The sequence below is a fragment of the Pelodiscus sinensis genome, chromosome 14, assembly GCF_052426305.1.
Source record: "Pelodiscus sinensis isolate ZL-2025 chromosome 14, ASM5242630v1, whole genome shotgun sequence".
In the NCBI taxonomy this organism is placed as follows: domain Eukaryota; kingdom Metazoa; phylum Chordata; order Testudines; family Trionychidae; genus Pelodiscus; species Pelodiscus sinensis.
The window spans coordinates 39885331-39905360 of NC_143065.1; the positions used below are offsets into that span (position 1 = coordinate 39885331).

The 20030-nt window shown below is 43.4% G+C and overlaps 2 protein-coding genes across 4 annotated transcripts in view; one reads left to right on the top strand and one right to left on the bottom strand.

The window, feature by feature from the left end:
* ANKDD1A (ankyrin repeat and death domain containing 1A) overlaps nt 1-1816 on the top strand; it is a 45266-nt gene extending 43450 nt beyond the window's left edge. For both annotated transcript variants that reach the window (XM_075896914.2, XM_089782083.1), the window contains 2 exons: nt 36-167; nt 598-1816. In XM_075896914.2, the coding sequence (XP_075753029.2) occupies nt 36-167; nt 598-659 (194 nt within the window). In that variant the 3' untranslated portion in view covers nt 660-1816. The remainder of the gene's footprint in view (nt 1-35; nt 168-597) is intronic.
* A 284-nt stretch (nt 1817-2100) lies between these two features.
* Nucleotides 2101-19666, bottom strand: SPG21 (SPG21 abhydrolase domain containing, maspardin). 2 transcript variants are annotated; one of them, XM_075896917.2, is made up of 10 exons: nt 19509-19666; nt 15376-15490; nt 15082-15175; nt 8948-9109; nt 7356-7436; nt 6421-6566; nt 5682-5790; nt 4712-4819; nt 3534-3674; nt 2101-2765 (listed from the first exon to the last, which is right to left on the bottom strand). In XM_075896917.2, exons 3-10 carry the CDS (start codon nt 15142-15144, stop codon nt 2643-2645), a joined length of 933 nt encoding a protein of 310 aa, XP_075753032.2. In that variant the 5' UTR covers nt 15145-15175; nt 15376-15490; nt 19509-19666; the 3' UTR covers nt 2101-2642. The 2 variants fall into 2 exon arrangements, with proteins under 2 accessions (XP_075753032.2, XP_075753033.2); XM_075896918.2 differs by having other exon boundaries at nt 15290-15490.
* Nucleotides 19667-20030: the final 364 nt, after the last annotated feature.

Sequence of the window (20030 nt, forward strand, 5' to 3'; positions counted from 1 at the left end):
GGAAATACATTTCATTCATGTATCGTTCTTACCAGGTACTAAAAGCTACAGGGAGCATGGCCACAGAATGCTGCTTATTTGGCTTCATGGTGCGATCATAGCAGGAGAAAATCCCATCAAAGGACTATACGAAGGCCTAGTGGGGATTTGTAGACGAGACTTAGCAGGTAACAATCCATTGCTTTCCTCAGGCTTAGAGTTATGCAAACAGCATTTGAATTGACCCGTAAATACGTTTCTCTTTAATTTCTGTATACTGTGTAATGTAAGTAGGGCCAGTCCTTTTTCAAAATATTCAGCATCTTAAACTATTAACAGCCTCAAACTACTCTTGTACTAGGGAGTTTAGTCTTTCCCCTTGTTTTAGGGGACACCCAGATTTACACATACAATTGGGACATTTCTTCTGCAGTTTAGTACCTCTCCATCAGGAATGTTTACTAGAGCAAAAATACCCATACCCAGAAGTACAGAACTGTCTTTAAGTATATCAGCATTGACATAAAGCAGCCACTCGGCCCAAGGGGACAAGTCATATTTTTCATTCCACTTCCCCTAAGGGGTTAAAGAGAAACAACAGTGGTTTTTGTTTTACAGAAAGCATTAGGAAAAAAGCAAACGCAGACTCTACTTCTCCAAGGAAGTGTACTGCAATGTAACAGCCGCAGAGGAAATGACTGGACCAGGCTGCCTCAGCTGATCTGTTCCTAGAACTCTATTGATTGAACCGGAGTTATTGAACTATTCACCAAAAAGTGGCCATAACGTTTAAGGGCTTCTTGTCATAAGAAGTGGCATTTCTGCTATTTCCACTTGAGATCAGGTACACAACGACTCATAATTTTAAATGCATCTTTATACCAGAGTGGGGTTTTATTTTTCTGGTGCATAGATGCTGGTGACTAATACAAGCTGGGTGAAAAGTTTCATTTGTGATACTGTGACTAGGATTTGGTCAGTAGCCACAGCCATCTGTTTCTACTGGTGGTGTACATCTGCACATGCCTTGGTATGTATAACTTTTATTCTGCACATAAATGGAAAAAAGTAGAGGGAACATTGGTTAGGACTCTGATATTTTCTTACTGTAGCTTGTTTACATCTCATTTTTTGTATGCGTAATTTTTAATTGCTTCTTTTGTAAGTTACAAAGGGGAGAACCTTTCTATTTAAGATGTAGTCAATGTTCTTTATCTTATCTGTGAATTAGTGGTGGAGAAATGCTCAAATGCTTAGTTGCTAGTGTTGGGACATTCATTGGAAAAAAATGTTACATGGACTCTAGAAACAGTCAAATTTTGGATTCTGAAGCCTCACCTATTTCTCTTTAGCTGACATTTGCAAAGCTACAAATTGCATAATCCCATGTAACAATGTTATTTGAAATCTGCCCTTTCTAAGGTTAATGTCAAACTATAGCTTTGAGCTGTCTTCTCACATACTGTTATTTTGGTTTCCCTAAATTATGTTTTGTTAGAAAGTCAGTACTTTTCCAATTCATTTTACTTTACACAGAAGAACCACTTTGTGCTGTAAAACTGCACAACTCAAGTTGGAAAGTGAAAGGGATTTGAAGAGTCAGTTCTCTTTAGAACAGGACAGTTCCTAAAGGAAAAGTTACACAAACATGTTATCAGCATGTGGTTTACTCAGTTTTGGTACAGAAGAGGCAGTCATGTCTCATTAATACCTATCCCCATGAAGAGCACATTTTTGAGCACTAAGCAATTTGTCATGTGAAGTTTTGTATTTTTACAGTGGTTAAGGGGGACATAAAAATCTGTTCTCCAATAAACTAGAATATTTTTCCCCGTAAGGCGATGGGTGATTTCTTTTAGTTCAATCTGTTTCACAACATACTTTTTAAAATTCACATCCATGTTATGAGAATACTCTTATCCACCACAAGTAAATCAAAATTGACTCTGATTCATGCTATTTTACTGTTTTACACCCTTAAAGCAAATCCAAGCGGAAGTTAACATCTGTCAAAGGATTGTTTTTCTGATAGCGCTGCACTTTGATGCTGTTTCTATCCACAGGCAGCTGTGGATGATCATGTTAGAATGATTGTAGCTTATTTAGAAAGAAAAAAGCCACTTGTTGAAAATGAAGATTTATTGAAAACCATTGTTACAGCTAGCAAGAAAGTTAAAAATTTTCATGCTTTTATTTCAGATAGAAATAAAGTAACTAACTCGCAACATAACATAGGAGGCAAAAAGTGATGGCAACATTGGCACTTCAGCATTTTTTTAATCCAGAGTCCACAAAACTATAGATGAGCTTTTAAGAAACAGAACCTACATGTGCAATATATACAGCTAAATGACAACGTTAAAAAAACAACAGGGTTCCATTTTTAAGAACATGATGGTGAAAACTTTGGTAGCAAAACGTATCAGTTCTTTAAAACTGGAGCCTTCTCAACGATACTTTCTTAAATTCCAAGGCTAAAACAAACACGTTTCCTGATACACTGCTGTAGATGACTGTTCTTGGTTGCATTTTACTGAATAATATCAACCCTATTGGCATTACACAGTGATAACCGGCTAACATAAGAAAAGGCCGATTGGAAACAGCGGATTATACAGGAAGACCACCAGATTGGTTTGCTGCTTTAACAGTCAGTAAGAGAGTTACTGCTGCTCTTGTTCGTTGCTGTTCTGAAGCTTGGCTTTCTGGACTTCCAGTTCTTCTGCGCTAACCATAGAGGGGTCAATAGCTGCATATCGTGTACCGTGGAACTGCAATAAGTGTATCTGTTGGACATGAAAAGTGGTAACAGAGAATTACGGGTAAGGTACAAAAGGAAATCAGCACTGCCTCCCCTGCCAATCAAATACAGGAATGGTCCCCATTATTTAGGAGTGCACAGGAAGCCCCCGACTTCCACCCCCCGCACTCACACCCACTTTGTAAGTGTGGAAGGGGCTGAAACCCCACGACGTACGTCCTCGGCCTGCATTTATGATGGCGCACGGTGCCTATCGTAAATGAGGGCTTGAGTTACGACGCGCCCCCCCCCCCCAACTTGCGATGCTTCCCTGGGAACCAATCACATCTCAAGTCATGAGCCTCCTGTATTTCAAACACCACATATCATTAGTTCATGCAGCAACATTTGCTCCACCCATATGTGCAGAGATAGCAGGCAAGTGAAAGGCACCTCTAACTCAGGGCTGGCAAGTGGGGCTGTTGCATAGCCACAAGCCCTCTGCAGCACTTGTGTTCGTAGAATACTACAGCTGAACGCTAGAGGTCCCCTACCTACCCTCACGGCAGGACCAAGCACCCAATCTAGATCATCCCTAAGAGATCTCTCTCTAACCTGCTCTTAAATATCTCCAGTGATGGAAATTCCACAACTTCCCTAGGCAGTTTAGTCCAGTGTTTAACAACCCTGGGTTAAGTATCTGCAGCTGCAGGAGGTTAGGGAATAGCAGCAGATGAGGGTAGGAGAGAGAGGGGAGGTTGCTAGGAAGTTTCTATGCACGTTGCTAGGAAAGGTTAGAATGTCAAAGGCTTACTTGGATGTAGAGATTGACTTCAGCACTTCTGCAGAGATAAGGGAAATTGCCTCCCGTTTTAAGGTGAGCTCGTCTGGCATTGGGGTAGAGTTTATACATTTCTTCTTTAGCTTCGGTTGAAAGTGCACTCGGATCAAACACCTTGAGAAAAATCAGAGCAAATCTGAGCCAAGCTCGATCTCTGCAGAGGCCACAGAACACTAGTGTGCCACCCTTCCAATTACTCTCCCCATCACCTCACTGCTTTCTAGTGTCTCTGTGGCGTGAGATTTGCCCCAGCGAAATCCATCTTTGAGAATAAAGCCCACAGTATTACTGTATCAAATAAACTACACACATCCTCTGCGGCCCACTGGACATATGTGAGGCTTTGCCCTCCGGTAATAAACCAAGGGAGTGATTTCCTGTATTGTTCACATCTGCCTCAGTTATCCCAGCTGGACCTCAACATGACACTGAACTCAATAGGGATGGAGAACATTCTTTAAGAGCTACTGTACTAACATTTGATAGGCACAGCCTAATCCAGAAAATGGAATCATGCTGCTCTCGCTTATAGCACCCTGCGTTCAGATTGTACTGTGCAGGATACCCCAATGACGACATTTTACATGCTGTGATGTAGTGGGGCATCTTGCTGGTTGCTAGGCTTGGGCTGTCCCTCACTGGCCCTGTCTGAGCATGGCCCAGACACTGCCCTGACCCGTTCTGACTGAGGGGAGGGAAGGAGGTTTGGAACAAAGGAAGTACGTGGGGAGAGGAAGAGTTAGTCTGGGGCTGGAAACATGGAGACAGCCTATGGAGGGGGCATGGAGACTAGGGCCTCAGGCACCCTGCCTTAAGGGGACTGGGGCATCCTAGCCCCCCTCCTATTGCCACATCACGTCTATGCTGTACTGTATTCTGGAAAAAAAAAATCAATAATCCCCTCTCTATTCTGCTGGCTGGTGGAGACTGTTCTGGCTGCTGCGGGGGTACCCCAACTACACCATCACACACGCGAGTCATAAGTGTTGCATGAGGAGTAGAAAATAACATATCTAGCACAACATTAGCTCTTCCATGTTTTGTTATGCAAAGGCAATTGATAAAGTATCAGAATTGCTCACAGAACAGCCAACTCCTACCCAATCTGGCCAGGTGAGGAAATAAGCGGATACAAAGAAAGAAAAACTTACATCCATAATAGTTACAGGAATGTCTCGAATTTTATGAGGTTCCACGTAGGAGTTCTGGCAGTTCAGGGTAAGTCTTGAAGCTAACTCACTTTGGCCCAGGCTTTCCAACTTTCAATACATGGAAATAAAGACCAGGTTCAGTTTTACTTTGGGAGGTTATTGTTAGCCTAGCAAAAGAACCAGGGGCACAACCCAAATTTTGCTGAGGAGAAGGACTAGGTTTTACCCTGAATTTGAGTGGTACTGCAGCCCCACGTACCAGGGCTGGATTTGGTCCACTGCCTTTCCTTCATGACTTTGGGGGTGGAGAGGCTCAGGCAGGTGGCCAGGCCAAATATGAATGAATGATTTTGCACCCTGGTGCATGAGGTCACAATGCCACTCATTTGTCCTGGCAGCACCACCATTATCTGGTCTGCAGTTTGGGGGCTTCCCTCTCCCCATCATTGCACATTTGCAAATACATACAGTGGCTACTTGTCATTTTTAGAAGGAGCCCTGACCACCAATTCACTAAGGCGGCCTTACATTACAGGTTTACATCATTTCAGTATCCCCTTGAAGGAATGGAGGCAACTGCATAATGATGGAGAGAGCCTGTTGGCCTCCAGTGTTCCAGATGCTGCTTCTCTAGAGGGCACTACTCAATACACTTCCCCCTACATTAGCATTTCTCTCTGTAAATACAGCTTGAAGTGAACCACAGCTAGCTAGGTAAGTACCCCTGTTTGCCCGACACCTTGAAGTAGCAAGTGTCCCTAAAGGAACAGAAACAAGCCAGAGGTAGATCCTTAGTTGTGTCTCAATTGTCATAGCTCCATTGAAGTCAATTCAGTGATGCAATGTAACACCAGCTCTGCCACTTATTGTTCATCCTTTACTTTGCTGCCATCTTTATTTACCCAATGTACCTATGGCATATATGCTTGACATGCCCATTACCAGAATTAGAAATCCAGCAGTCACTTACCCTGTCAACCATGAAATCAATTCCATCTGCCATTACAGGATCTAAAGGACCAGAAGCAAAGTTTCCAAGAACAATTTTCTTCAGCATAAATGCAGGCATTAGCCAAAAGCTGAAACGTAAGCCAGAGATCACATGACTCTCTTCATGTTCAAAGACCTCGAAAAATTAAAAGGTTGTGTTTTCTGGTATGCTTCTCTTCCTCCTCCCCCAAAAACATTTGAGTTTCATTTCAAATCAAGTGGTTTGTGCAAGACTTCCCCAGTGCAATCATTAGATAAGCTCTGAAAGATAACAGATGGGGAACTCCTCGTAGAGGAATAGAATATGCCAACTATGTAAAGAGTCTGACTTTATCCTGCAAGAGTGTGTTTTCAATATTCTGCACCACACATTGGTTTCATTCAAACTTTCCTGTATGTACAGTTTAATTTACTCACAAAGCAAAACAAAGATCTAATCTTGATTCAGTCCCTCTCAAGTCTTACGGTACCAGTCATAAAAGTTTGAGTCAAAAAACAAAGAGGTTTCTCTTCATGGTTAAATGTCCAAGTTTCAAAACCCCTGATTGTGAAAGCTGCACCTTCCTAGTACTGTGGCTTTTTTTAAATATTTGCCACCTGTTTTGCCACTGCTCAGACTACCAGCACGGAATCTGTTTCTTAAACTTCATTTGTTTAAAATGCTAACGTTTTACTATAAAATGTAACGTCAGTCTTTGGGTATTATCAGTATTTCCCACCTGTTTGCAGTCCATGTCTGGTTAAAGATGGTAGTGTCACAGAAAGCATTACACAGGATCAAAGACTGAACTCTGGGGGATTTGTGTGTGTACTCAGCGAATTTTTGAGCCAAAAAGCCTCCCAAAGAAGCCCCAAAAAGGTGAACCTAATTTAAAATCAAACACAAGTACATGTTATGCAACAACTTAAATGTATTCTGAATATCCCTGTGTAACATTACAAAAAGCACAATGAATACCATTAACAACAATGCTATTCCTTTCTTCGTATTCTGAAAAACTGAAAGCTTAGCAAAAATTAATTCGCTATTTGGTTTTCAACAACAAAATTAAAACTCCCTCCCCCCCTGAAGTTTAGAAAAGATACATTACAAACTCAAAATAAAAGGAAAGGCAACATTTATTTCAAATTCAAATCAGGACTTTGGTAAATGTATCATGCCAAAATCAAGGTGCCATGTACATTTGTTTTTACCACTCTTTAATAGCTATTTTAAAACGAGGATACTGTGATATGTCATGTACAACCATAGTTTATTACTAGTATTGTTTATTTGTATTGTTTCTGTTGCACTGAAGAACCCTAGTTATGGAAAAAGACCCCAACTGTGCCAGGAACTGTACAAACGCAGAATAAAAAAAAGAACATCTCTGCCCCAAAGACCTAAGTCATGAATTAATAATACAATTAACTTATTGAGATTTTAGCTAAAAAACAAACAGAAAAAACCCACACTTGCACACATCTTTTAAAAAACCATGTATTTAAATTAGTGACTAATCAATCAAACCAGGACAGTTTTTGGATAGTGTTTGTATTTATTAGAATGATAGCATGGACAGTTTCTGAATGTTAGTTCTTAATAAACTCTAGGCTTTTTTACCTAACATTTTTATAGTAACCCCATGTTATTTGTCAATCTCAGGACACTAACTTTATCCAGCTGTAGGTGGTCTAGTAGTTTTCTGAATCCATCGCAGAACTCAAGATGGTCCCAATATACTGGATACTGCAACTAAAGTAAAATTAAACTAAAATCAATAATCGAATCAATTGTTCTTTGAACAGCTCCTCTTTCATATTTCCATGAGTACCTTTTGGTCTTCTGCTTAAAAAAAAAAAAAATACTGAAAGCCTTGCATATGAAAGCCTTGTCAAAAAGACAGATAAAACAAAAAAAACAGGATTATGTAGCACTTTAAAGACTAACAAAAGATGGTTTATTAGGTGATGAGCTTTCGTGGGCCAGACCCACTTCCTCAGATCAAATAGTGGAAGAAAATTGGCACAACCATATATACCAAAGGATACAATTTAAAAAAAATGAACACACATGAAAAGGACAAATCAAATTTCAGAACAGAAGGGGGATGGGGGAGAAAGGTAAATGTCTGTGAGTTAATGATATTAGAGGTGATAATTGGGGAAGCTATCTTTATAATACATAAAGATATGGGTATTATAAAGATAGCTTCCCCAATTATCACCTCTAATATCATTAACTCACAGACATTTACCTTTCTCCCCCATCTGTTCTGAAACTTGATTTGTCCTTTTCATGTGTGTTCATTTTTTTTAAATTGTATCCTTTGGTATATATGGTTGTGCCAATTTTCTTCCACTATTTGATCTGAGGAAGTGGGTCTGGCCCACGAAAGCTCATCACCTAATAAACCATCTTTTGTTAGTCTTTAAAGTGCTACATAGTCCTGTTTTTTGTTTCAGCTACACCAGACTAACACGGCTACATTTCCATCACTATTCTAGACACAGATAAAGGCATTCAACATGATTATAGGATGATGTGCAAAGTTTTCATTCTGTTGTATGGCAGAAATGGATGTTTCTGGGGCATTTCTACCATATCAAAATGAGCAGAAATAAAACCATAACTTCAGTCAAGATGTGGCAAGTCAGAGCTACGCTACTGCATAAACAAGGCTTCTGCTAAAAAATTCAGATGCTCCCTGTGGAATTCACAGCAGCAGAGGCATCAAGACAAGTATTACAAATACGTCCTTCAAAAAAAAAAATCTAGTAACTAGAGATGTTAGCAAATGTTTATTTTTGTAAACATGTAACTGCTGAATTTTTACATTTTACACACAGGGGGCAGGTGAGCACCAGCTCCCGCCGTGCTCTCTGCCACCTGTGATACAGAGGCAGCAGTGGAGAGGGTGAGGAAAGGTGGCTCCATGGGAGCAGGTATGCACAGGGAACCGGCTTGAAAGCTAGTTTCCCGCATGTACCAGCTCCCGCACATGCCTATCAGAAGTAAATAAATAACACCCCATGCACCCTCCCCACAAATTTTTTTTGAACCCATCTGGCAACTCTAGTACCAGCACTTTTAAAAAAAAAAACACAAAAAAGCACTGTACATAAGCATAAACTTCCTTGGAGCTCTTTGCTTTGATTCCTCCTAAAATTATGAGCTAAGCAGACCTTTACCAGACGCTTCTAAGACTCTGGGTTATTTACTGTAACATAAGCACTGAATTTTGATGTTGCATTGAGAATACTCACAGCAATAACTCTGTAACCCCATCCAGTGAGTGCCAAAATCTGCTGGAAAAACACATCTGCAGTTCCACTTACAGGTGGAAGAAATATGAGTGGGCATCTGATGTTCTTGGGTCCTGCATCATATAATGACCACACTTTACTGTCATCATCATCTACTATGATCTGGAAGAAGAGAATTTAGTTCAATTTGTATATGCCTGATACCAGATATCTCCCACTCAGTTTCTAGTCAGATTTTTCACAAGTTTTAATATATAATTAATGGTACAAGATTTTTCTTCCAAGCAAGTTTTCAGCCTTTGCTCTCCTTCAGAGTAATTGCTCATCACTTGGCTGTTTAACAAATGTGATGTTTGTGTTGTCCACCTACACACTCCTGGAGGAAGAACTTGTGATTGTGAAGTACCATGCACAGTGGCTTTTCTGTTTGAAACTGGAAAACTAAAACCATGCTGCTTAGAGACAGAGTCAGTAGAATAGTCACTGTTATGCAAGTTTGTGATGTTCTGAGCTAGTGAAGTCCAGGGCACGTGCCAGAAGTAAATTATGTTACATTACAGAAACTGTTCAACACAAGAATCTTTTCCTTACCAATATACAAGTTCCATAACCTCAACTGAGCTAATTTTCGGTTTGAGTTTACCACTTTCCTGAAACGGGCACTCGGGTCCCTTGAAAGAGAGGAGTAATTTTAGGTCTGAAACTTGCCACAGTATTAATTGATAGGAACATCCCAATCTTGTTTACAAACATGTCTGAATCTTAGAAGAAGGGGCTTGGTCCTGCCATGAGTGCAGGGGACTGGATTTGATGATTTCAAGGTCTCTTTGGGCACGTCTACACAGTAGGGCTAAACTCAAAATAAGCTGTGCAATTTAAGCTACAAAATTAGCACAGCTCAAGTTGAAATAATTTATTTCGACTTTTGGCGCTGTCTACTAAGTTATTTCAGGATAGAGCACTCTTCTCCTGACATCCTTTATTCCTCGTACAATGAAAGTTACAGGAGTCGGAGGAAGCAGTCCTCCAGCTTGACATAATTTTGATGTGTTGAAATAACTGCTTGTGTGTAATAGCTGTCTACAGTTCCAAATTTCAAAATAACTCGCTATTCCGAAACGTCCCTTACTCTTCGTGGAACGAGGTTTAAAGGGACGTTGGAATAGCGAACCCGAAATAACGGGCTTGCTGTGAAGATGTGGGATAGCTATTTTGGGATACTCCCTTGCGGCCTCTTTCTGATAGTGGAAGGGGGGAAGGAGCGACTCCCTATACAGGGCTATAGGCCAAAAACTCATGGCCATAAACCCCCAGATAATACCTACATTTTGCAACAGATGCAGGACTTCTCTATTTATGCATCTGAGATCCATTTTTAACTGAACTGGTAGCACCAAAAGGTTTCCCTCACGGTCATAGCAGAACAACCCCTCTATTGAGACGCTAGGAATGCCAGATCACAAATCCTGCCTGGCTGACAACAAATCTGTGGTTTACAAGAAAGTCTGTACTTGAGGTTCAGGGAGCATGTGATTATCACATTATCAGTCATTTCTGTAAAGTTTCCAAGAAACTTTAGAAAGGACTTAGTGCCAGGACTTCTCAGAGTCTTGCAACTGCGAAGGAACTCACATTTCCACTTTTACATTAAGTGAAAAAAAGTTCTCCTCTACTATGCAAGATTATTCATTGAATCTGCTCATTATGTCCACCTGCGTCCATGTAACAATAGCACATCTTCAGGATTCTGAAAATGAAACAGTTTACACTGTGTACTTCACTCAAGGATTATTAACAAGCGTTAAAAAGATGATTAAGGCTCAGTCTGTGTGATGTGGGAGAACAGAGGTCCCGAGAGACTGAATTCATTACTTTCCTCAATGCCAGACAATTAGTGGCACACAGAGCATGGAACGTGCGTGTTTCATTTGAGAAACAGGCAAGTTATACATAGTTTTGCTGTGATATGTTTGGGTCTGCTATAAATGTTGCACAGTTGAGTCAGGCTGAGGAACAGCTGATTCAGACAGGTCGTTGACCTTCTGCTCTGTCATACCCCACTTGAGAAATTATGAAATTTACATTTTGGGCAAAATCTGGCTCCAGTGAAATAAGTGCCACTGGGCGTTCTGCCATCGACATAGCCAGAAGTTCATCGTAGGACTCTCTCAGAGCAGGATATTTTAGATTGTAAGACACAGTATTTTACAGATATCTAGTGTGACATTTTAAAGAGATGTAACACTCCACTCATACAGAACCGCATACCTGAGGCTCAAAGCACTTCGTGAAGTTGAGTTAATATATCCTCTGCATTCTCCCTCTCTGTCCTTCCACTTCCCCCCAGCCCATTTTACATGGAGGAAATGCTGCTACATGCAGTTTAAAGGACTAGTACAGTGTCATACAGGAAACCCTTGCAAAACTAACAGAACACAAGGACTCATGACTCCAAGTTCTGTACTCTACCCACAAAACCAACCTTCTTCCTCACCACACACACAGATCATCTGCTAGTCACAACTTGTATCTAGCATCTTTCTTTGTAACACTGCATACTAACTACAGAAATGACTGCGTGTTTCTGAGATGCAGTCACCACTGGGGTGAAAGAGAGAAGCCAGTGTACACCAGACCTTTCTAGTCCTGGCATGCTCTGGTCCAGCAACATCTATGGTCCGGCATGATTTAGTTAGCTGGATGGCCACTTATGAGTGTGGCCAAGTTTGCTGCAGTCCCATGAAGTTCATTTACAGCCACTAGTCCCAGTTCGCAAGCCAGGTCCACACTAGACCTAAAAGGTCAGCTTAAGGTAGGCAACTCCAGCTATGTATTCTACATTAGTCAGCTTACATTAAGCCAAGTGTGGTGCCTCCCCCACTGTGGGAGGCTGATGGGAGCAAATGCTCCTGTTGGCTTCCCTTACTCTGCGCAACTGCGAGGAGTACAGATGCCAGCTGGAGTTGTCCTCAGCATTCAATTTACAGGTCTATACTAGACCCTCTAAATCAAACATCAGAACACTGATCTACAGTGCAGCAAGTGAAGATGTGCCCTCAATGTTCTGTGCTGTTACTTAGCTCTAACTTACCCCTAACTGTCTTCTAAGAGCCCAGTAAGCAGTGGAAGTGTTAGCAATGCCGCTAGAGAGTATTGACCTTCCATGGCGTGGCAAATTCTCTGGTTCAGCATCAGTCAGGTCTCAAGGGTGCTGGACTAGAGAGGTTCAACCTGTACTAATATTTATAAGGAGAGGAAATGAAGAGACTCACTTCTTCAGTTGGACCTGCAGAGTGAAGTTTATGGAAGTAGAAGAGTTTTCTGCACTGGGAATTTAGCCAATACTCCCCAGTAAGTACTCATCACTTATCCTGTGGCACTCGGTGAGCTTACAATCAGAGTCGTAACAAGTATGGCTATAAACAGACAGCATCACTCAAATTAGGATCAGAGGCAGAGTGAAGGGCAGTTTTTAAAAAGTAAATTTGTCAGTATTGCTCTACGCTCTTCTAGAAAGAACAGGTTTCCATCTATTTATAACCTTAGCAGGAAGGGGAAAAAGTAGCATCGACAACATTTGGAGGATGCAAGAAAACAAATGAGAGTCGGCCTAATACCTCCAAGCATCTCACCCCCACTGTTCCAGTAAGAACCAACCCCGGGGACCTCACTATGCTGATTTGGAGGCAGCACAAAACAGCAGGGAGGAGGAGGAAAGTAAAGTAATCGTGCTGTTTTCTTGTCAGCCCCCATTTTCCCTGCCTCTGCAACACAGAACTTTGTTAGTGATACGGGCAGCATGGAGAAGGCAATCATGTCCAAACTGGGAAAAGGTCTTATTCCTAGAAACAACCCCCACAATGAAGATCATTAAAATTGTTCTTTTCCCTTTCAGAGACCAAAACTGACTTTAGGTCTCACCCACTTCCCATTTCCATCACTGTGGTATTTTTGACTCTGCTTACTTAAAAATAAAAAGTGACCACCAGTAAAGAAAATTACACTCATATTTTGAGGCTCACCGATTACCCTGAGATTTATGTATATTTTCATTTAACTAAATCGACCATGATTGATTTACATTGCATGTAAACTCTTGAGCAAGTGGAGAGCTATATTTGCTCAAGAGTTTACATGCAATGCAGTTCCTGCAAGAAGTGGCACAGAATTCCACACTTACTAATTCTCAACAGCGCTCTTTCCATCTCATTAAATCCTCAAGTATGATGATACGTTGGCTAAATATGGCCTCCGGACACCTATGTTGTCTCTCTGTCTACAGTGAGTGTAATTACATGTGTACAAACCCATTTGGGGCATAAGTTGGAGGCAGTGGGATTGCACAGAACTAACGTGGCCTGCAGCACCTTTATTACTTGTAACAATGTGCAAGATGGAAAAAATCCACAGCTTGACTGTCAGAACCCACGATACATTTGGAAGTCGACAGCAGAAGTATTTTCCTAATAGCAAACCACATGAATTTGACATGGAACCAATCAGTGAGATATAGGGATGTTAAAACAGTTAATGGGTTGAACGCTAGCACTTAACTGGCTAACCGTTTTAACTTAAAGCCCGCTGCCCAGCTCTGGCACAGCCATGAGGTCTCGTCCACCAGCTCCTCCGGCCCAGGGTGGCTGGCTAACTCTGGAGTTCACCAGCAAGGGACGGTTAATCTGTAACCATATTGGTAAGCCTCATGCTTACCAGTTAATTGTTTAACATACCTAAGAGATGCAATGAGTACAGAAAGGGCAAAATCACTTTTCAAAGGAGACGTGCACATCAAAATTTGGGACCAAGTATAAGATTTAAGAACAAATTTAAGCAGTAACTGTGGTTTAGATATGTGGCCTCTACATAGTCTTGTGAGGTGCAGCCCCTAGCACGCTGGGCTGTAAGACCCTCTGAAAAGCACTGCTCTGTGGGAATCACACAACCACTCCTCTGTAGCATGTAATGTCCAGAGCAAAGTTCATACGAGATGTGCACATCCCAAACACTCGCTCTGGGCAGGAGGGGAAGGTGGCTGGATAGTGTGAATACATAGAAAGCTTTCAAACCCTCTTGCCCCACACCCAATTATCACAAATAGTGATTTTTTTTCCAGGGCAGCCCATCCATCTTTCCACTGTGAAAGCCACTCGACCCTGAGGAAAGTAAGCTCAGTTCAGTTCTGGGCACTGCATTGCAAAATAAATAAATAAATAAATAAATAAATAAAATATGTGGAGAAATTGGAGAGGGTCCAGAGAAGAGCAACGAGAATGATTAAAGGTCTAGAGAACATGACCTATGAGGGAAGGCTGAAGGAATTGGGTTTGTTTAGTTTAGAAAAGAGAAGATTGGGGGGGGGGGGGGGACATGATAGCAGTTTTCAGATATCTAAGAGGATGTCATGAGGAGGACGGAGAAAACTTGTTCATCTTGGCTTCTGGGGATAGAACAAGAAGCAATGGGCTTAAACTGCAGCAAGGGAGGTTTAGGTTGGACATTAGGAAAAACTTCCTAACTGTCAGGGTAGTCAAACACTGGAATAAATTGCCCAGGGAGGTTGTGGAATCTCCATCTGTGGAGATATTTAAGAGTAGGTTAGATAAATGTCTGTTGGGGATGGTCTAGACAGTATTTGGTCCTGCCACGAGGGCAGCAGACTGGACTCGATGACCTCTCAAGGTCCCTTCCAGTCCTAGTATTCTATTATAATCCAAAACAAAACACCACGTCTAGATGAGGTGACAAGACTGGAGGACTGGGCATGCATGTATGTGAATTGGGTAGAGCGGGCAAAGCCAGGGATAGCCCCAGCAATGAGGATACACGGCATCCCTCTCAGCTGCACAATCCTTCTTGCCATGGCTCCCAAAAGGTACTGCTTTCCAGAAGGCTCGCAAAGCTCAAGAGGCACCATGAATCCTACTATAGATATACCTCCAATGAGAATTACACCAGTATAAAAGTACTTGCCAGATACTCAAATACCATAATGGTGTGGGCCAAGACAATCCCTAGGTCTACCACCTCCTGTGACTATTTTCCATTACCCACAAAGGCCCATTTCTGAGAAAATTTCCACAACCCTTTCGAAATAAGATATCGATTCATAAACAGATGACTAAAACTGTACGTACCTTCTTCAGAGGAACCGTACTTCTGAACCAGTTATAGTCGGGAGAGACTTTAATCTCCCCCATGACGTTGAGATGAAACTGATGTTACATAAACCTAGAACCAAGACACATGATGTTTCAGATCAAGAATGTACGTTTTACATTAATGCAGTGCATAGAAGCCTCACTGTGCATACAAAGGATTCCTTGAGAATAAATTTGTTTTTACCTCTTCTCAGTTGACTCTCCTCCCTCGTCAGTTGTCAAATTTGTGCTGTGTTTACTTATTCTTAGTTTTAATTATAAACTACTTACGGATATTCAGAAAACGCAGCCTCTTGACTGAATATGACCAACCCTCTGATTATGAATTTATGATGTCTTATGCAATAAGAACTTTTCAAAACAAAGTATTCCACTGTAGCAGCCTCTGAAAGAAAGATAGTATTGAAGAGTTTCAGATGTTTTGGATAATAAATTATATTTAAAGGAAGGTAGCCTCTTTCAATTTGTTGTTGTTTCACTCAGTGTTCAGACAAGGGACTAAAAAGTGCTTATGTTTCATAAGTGGATATAATAATTAATTAGCGTCCTTCTAAAATGGGAGTATTATCCTGGAATAAAATTATTTTATTCCAGAATTTTCCTTTTGCAATCATTACCTAATTATAATTAATGACCACTTTTCTTAGTAGAATAGGGCTATTGCTGATTTTGCAACAGATTCTGATCAGTTTCCTTGAGGGCTTATTTAGATTGTGTATATTCTCCCTATATATATATATAAATACATAAATTCCTGCAGGACAAGTTATGTCATCTGCGCCCTCATGCCGCCAACCGCCTCTGTCCTCTGCCGCTTGCTGTGGCCAACCTCGGTGCCATCCCCTACAGTCATGGGCTGTTCCAGCTCGGGCTCCCACTTCACAACCCTGGGGGCTGCACCACTGGGGAGGGGGGCTGCTGGGTCTGGGTCTCCTCCACATCTGAGCCCCCAATCTCCTGCCCCACCCCCAGCCGCACCAGGTCCCCTCTGCCACCTGAGCCCGACTCCCCTCCTGGACCACGCCAGATCCCTTCCACCATCTGAGCCCACTGCCCCCCGGTCTCTTCTGCCATCCAAGCCCGACCCCTCTGCAGCCCCCTCACCCCTTCTGCCAAGACCCCACACTGCCAGTCTACTGTTGCCCCCTTTCCCCGGCCAGACACCTACCCCCAGAGAGAGGGGGATTGCTGAGCATAGCAAGCAGGAGGCGCAGCCACCTAGTCTATCAAAAACTAAATTTGTTTTGCAACTGAACTAAAGGGTGAGTTACAATTCATTTTCATGTCTTTAGAACTTGGATGCTCATTCTTCTTCAGTTTTACGAAACATGAACACTAAAAGAAGGGAATATTTCTCCACACTGCCCCACTGAACATGAAAGAAAACATGCACCTCTTATCTACAGTCTTGCCTTTTCATTATAAAATAAATGTTTCCAGATTCAGTGATTTCCCATCCAACTATGTTGGCTGTCATTTCCATTTTGTCTTAATTACTATTTATGGCACATATTTTAACACTTGTTCTACTCTAGAAGAACACTTTTGTGGTATAAAAGGTATAATGGAGGCCAAACACCTCTTTCACTCAGCTGACTACAAAATGAAACAGGCTTAGACATTACTGGAATGGGAGGACAGCTGTGCATGAGAAAAAGAAGAGAGTAGTTCATTCTACTAATCCCCGGCACTTGCCAGAAGTATGGCTTACCCTGTTCACATATAAAACTGATGTGGGACGTGATGGTTCAATGAAGTACAGCAAAAATAGTAACAAGAAGCAAAATAACTTTATTCTTTTTACTATATTTATAAGCTTCAGGGAGTAGCCGAGTTAGTCTGCATAGAATAAACAACGAATAGTCTGGTAGGACTTCAAAGTCTAAAGAAACATGTAGATGGTATCATGAGCTTCCGTGGGTTGTGTTAAATTTGTTGTTTTTTAAGTTTATACTCTATTTATGTTAGAGTAGCAATCAGAAGCCCAAGTCAGGATCAGGGTACCACTTATATGAACACACGTTCGGAAAAGCTCACCAGACGCATTTAGTAAGTTTGCTAAAAGGAATGTGCTGAAGAATAATTTTGTTCACTGTAAAAAGACTAGAAATAAATTCCAGCTATAATCAGTTCTCTTCTTTCCTCTTTTTCTGCCTATTGTTTTAGTACCATTAGAGGGGACACCAGGGCTGGTGATGGGTGCCAGCTGCAACTTCAGACACAGGATTCTTTCACCCTGAGTACAGATGTGTTCAAACTTTCCCCCTCTGTGACTCTCACTGTTCTGTCAATATACCTCAACAATGACCAGACTGTTGGGACCCCCTCCCAGAGCTAATAAAGCATCTCAATCTCCATGCCCATTCAAACCTCTAGATCACCAGTAAGACTGGTGATAAAGATCTCAATCAGTGCCATTTGTGGAAAGTTTTATGCAGTGGACAGCAATCTATTAGCAAATGGACTGTGAGCGTCACAATCATGTCATGTAAGCAAGTCGTCCATCAAAAGGTAAGTAGAGCCAACCGCCACAAAACATTTCCACTTATGTTATTTTGTTCTGACCATGCCAATACCCCTTTTGTGTTCCTCTCTCAAGAGTGTTTGTGCAAATGAATTTCAATGGTACTAAATTCACTTTGTGAACATTCAAAGCATCATATGCAAGTATGCACAGAAACAAAATACTAAGTTCACACCAATAAATAGTTCTTCCGAGGCATGGAACAGAAACAATACCTTGAAATAGGGATGTAAAATCTCACTTAATTGGCTAACTAATTAAATATGATGTTTAACTGATTAAAGGGAGGTAGATAGGGGGCTAGGCTGGAGCAGTGCCCCTGCATGTGATGGGGTTGGGCCTGCTGCAGACAGTGGGGCTCTGGCCACCCACAGCTGCCCCTGCCTGTGGTGGGCCCCACAGGGCTGCAGCACTCCCCAGCTGGGTGGAAAGGCAGCTGCTCCAGCCCCCATCAGTTAACCAGTTAAGGGTGATGCTTACTAGTCAATCTTTCACATCCATACCATGAAACATAACTAGGAAATCAAGTAACCAAAAAAAAAATTTAGCAAATGTCAAATACTCTCAGGCTGGCTAATGATTAAGCCAGTGTACATTTTTTAAACTACAGTTCCTATGCGTGGGTTGCCTGTTGATGTACATCTGATGAGCAGAAAGAGAGATTAAAGGTGTATGAGTCACAAAAAACTTCATTCACAACACTGCTCTGGTAAAAGCTTTTGGTCACTGACAGCCTGGACTGTTTTTAAGTCTATCACAGGAGCAAGAAAGCTGCATAGATTCTGTGAACAACTGCTTGAATATCTGTACACCCAAACTGCATTTGATCTATAAGCAACAGCCCCATAAGCACTGCTATTTAACCCACCCATCAAAATGTTTGCTCTGCTGATGTGTCTTGCTGCCTCGACCAGTCTATTCCTGTGCCCAGGGACACAAAATCTGAATCAGTAAAATTGTGGGTCTAAAATGAACTGTGCATGTTGGTAAATGCAATGTAATCACAACAGCTACAGGTGCTTCAACTTACTGAAAGTGCCATTACAGGGAATTAAAACAGCAGCTTTTGGGACAGATCACCGCCCCCAGCACTCTCTGCATTTCTGCTCCCTAATTTATGCCTCTACCCCAGCATGGGGGACTAAGAGCACTCCTCTTCCTCTGCCCCCCATTCACTCCCCCCAGCACGGGGGGGGGGCAGACCCCTCCTCCTCTACCCCCCATTAACTCCCCTCCCCAGCACGGGGGGGGCAGACCCCTCCTCCTCAGCCCCCCCATTAATTCCTTCCCCAGCACGGGGGGGGGCAGACCCCTCCTCCTCAGCCCCCCCATTAATTCCTTCCCCAGCACGGGGGGGGCCAGACCCCTCCTCCTCAGCCCCCCCATTAACTCCCCTCCCCAGCACGGGGGGGGCAGACCCCTCCTCCTCAGCCCCCCATTAACTCCCCTCCCCAGCACGGGGGGGCCAGACCCCTCCTCAGCCCCCCATTAACTCCCCTCCCCAGCACGGGGGGGGGGCCAGACCCCTCCTCCTCAGCCCCCCCCATTAACTCCCCTCCCCAGCACGGGGGGGGGGAAGACCCCTCCTCCTCAGCCCCCCCATTAACTCCCCTCCCCAGCACGGGGGGGAAGACCCCTCCTCCTCAGCCCCCCATTAACTCCCCTTCCCAGCACGGGGGGGGCAGACCCCTCCTCCTCAGCCCCCCCATTAACTCCCCTCCCCAGCACGGGGGGGGCAGACCCCTCCTCCTCAGCCCCCCCATTAACTCCCCTCCCCAGCACGGGGGGGGGGCAGACCCCTCCTCCTCAGCCCCCCCATTAACTCCCCTCCCCAGCACGGGGGGGGCAGACCCCTCCCATTCGCTCCCCTCCCCCTTACCGGCTCCTCCCGCGCGGCGCTGCAGGGGGAGAAAGTGTCTGAGGCTCGTTCCCGCATCCCCCTCCCCCCACGAGTGAGGAGCGGACCCAAGAAAGCTCCCGCTTCCGGGTGCTGTCTGCGTCGGGGGGGGGGGGGGGGGGAGGGACGGAACGTCAACCACGTGACCAGGAATGAGCGGTCGCAGCTGACGGCGTCCATAGCTACCGAGGCGGAACAATGGCGTCACGTGGCCTGGTGGGGCGTGGCCGCTGCCAGGGGGTGCGGGTCATATGACTTGTACCGCGGGTAGCACTTGGCGTTGGGGGCGTGCGGTTCCAGCTGTGGTTCCAGACACGTGTGGTTCCCCTTTCCTTCCACGTGGGCCTTTCTCACCTCTGCCTCAGTCCCCAGCCCGCCTCTGTTCGCTCCCCTCCCCCCACCCCCATTTCCCTTTCACCCCCTGCCAGGCAGCGTCCTCCAGGGCTACCCTGAATGGTGCTGCTAACCCCCAGGGTTCAGACATCACACACCAGGCCCTCCCCC